The following is a 2,044-nucleotide window of genomic DNA, read 5'->3' on the forward strand; positions in this document are numbered from 1 at the left end:
GACAATGATCATCAATGGTCCAATATTTTCGAGGATGACTATGCAGATTTTCGTTTTTTGAATCCACCCTTCGCACAGCCTATTCATTCTTCGCAATATGTCGTCAAGTTAGTATATATAAAAGAAGAGATGAAGTGTTATATATATCAATGCAATTGTTTATTTATATTTTTTCACATTTTACTGTGTTTTTTTTACTTTCATTAATTTCTTCTTCTTTTCGGTTTTCTTCAATGAAAATCTAACCTTCGATTAGCTCCCCACCTATGCCGCTATTCATAATTATACTATTTTTTTTATCATTAATGATTTAATAATTGTCATTTAATTTGATAATTATCATTAATTTATAATTTTTTTCAAATCTTTATAATTTAACGATTACCTTTTTAAATAATTATCATTTATTCATTTTTTTAAGTCATTATAATCTCACAATTACCTCTTTTAAATCATTATCATTTAATCATTATTTTTTAAAATAATTATTTTTTTTTTAAACATTATAACTTAATCATTATTTTTAAAGGATTATTATTTAATTATTTTTATCATTATAATTTAATCTTTTTTTAATCGCTATAATTCAATCATTACTTTTTCAAAATTATCATCATTTATCTAATCATTTTTATCATTTTAATTGAATCACTATATTTTCTTTCTCAAAGGCCACCTCCTCGTAGGAACCTCGTGGCAGGAACTTCATCAACGCAATGGACGTCCTCAGCGCAGCAGCTCGCTACACCAAGAGACTATTTCCTACACCTCAGGAAGCCGCAGTTCTGGTGTAGGAAGTTAGTCATGATAGGAGGTAGTTTCACGTGCTCTATGTATGGAGATGAGAACGGCATGGACGGCAATAAGGTATGTTTTGGGGGTTATATTTTCCTTGTGGGTTTTTAAGAATTTGTTTCGTTTGGGCTTAGGGACCCTTGATGCGTGTTCCGGTTTTGCTTGTTACTGTTGATGTTTAGAGTTATTTTCTTGTCATGATTTTAGTGAGCGTTCTTTTATGCTACTCCACTCCACTTCATCTGTCTCCTTCTTCGCTTCATTCTTTCCTTTCGCCTCTCTGTGTCTCCCTTTCCCTCTACTCTCAGATTTCTCCTTCTCATTCTCCTCTGCCTTCGTTTACTCCTTCTCTTTAGTGCCCCCACCCCTCTCTGCTTCCTCTTTCTTATCCCGCTTATCCTCCCTATCACTCTCTTCTTCCTCTCCCTGTCAACCGTCCTCGTCTTCCGTTTTCCTCTCCTCTCTCCACCCCTAACGCATTCCTTTCCTCCAGTATCCATCTCCTCCACTTTCTCCACTTTCCCTTCTCCCTCACCACTCTTTTTTTTCTCTCTCTCGTGCACTATCTTTTCTCATTCTTATAATTTCTTCTCTCATCTTCTGCCTTCTCTCTCACACAGTTTTTTCTCCTCCTTTCCTGTCCACAGTTATCTCTCTTTTCCTCCTCTTCTCACTCTTTTTCTTCTCCCTCTTCTTTCGCCTTCCTCCCTCCCCCTCTTTCCCGTTTCCCTCTTCTGCTCTTTCTCCTCACTGTTCCTTTCCCCCTTTCTTTCCGTTCTCCTCCCTCTCCCTCTTTTCCTCCTCCCTCTCCTTATTTTCCCTTTCCTCTCCCTATTTTCTCCTTCCTCTCCCCATTTCCACCCTCCTTCTCCATATCCCCCCTCCCTCTTTCTATTCCCCCCCTTCATCTCCCTTTCCCCCTCCCTCTCCCCTCCCCCCTTCCCTCACCCTATTTCCCCTGTCCTCCTCCTTTTTCCTACCCTCCCTCTCCCTATTTCCTCCTCCCTCTCCTCTGTAATTCCCCCTTTTTCGTCCCCTCAGCTCATATGCTTGGACCCTCCCTTGGAACTGCCACCCGGTCCTGACGCCCGCCACTGCCTAACGCTCTCCTTCGGCACCCAGACGGAGGTGTCTTTCGATAAGGCCATGCTCAGTCTGCCTTGCGAGGTTCATATGTTCGATGTTCTGGACTACAAACCCCTCAGTCGCTTTGTGAACCCACGCCATGCTTATTTCCACCAGGTGAGGT

At 40.5% G+C, this 2,044-nt stretch overlaps 1 protein-coding gene across 1 annotated transcript in view; it reads left to right on the forward strand.

Moving 5' to 3' along the window:
* The window catches only part of LOC119587573, a gene marked incomplete at its 5' end in the record, with an annotated part of 8,520 nt that continues 6,476 nt past the window's right edge, over window positions 1–2,044 (forward strand). Inside the window, 3 exon segments of the mRNA XM_037936285.1 lie at window positions 1–107; window positions 672–867; window positions 1,837–2,037. Coding sequence (XP_037792213.1) covers window positions 1–107; window positions 672–867; window positions 1,837–2,037 — 504 coding nt within the window.

This window comes from Penaeus monodon, chromosome 22 (genome assembly GCF_015228065.2).
Source record: "Penaeus monodon isolate SGIC_2016 chromosome 22, NSTDA_Pmon_1, whole genome shotgun sequence".
Classification (NCBI taxonomy): Eukaryota; Metazoa; Arthropoda; class Malacostraca; order Decapoda; family Penaeidae; genus Penaeus; species Penaeus monodon.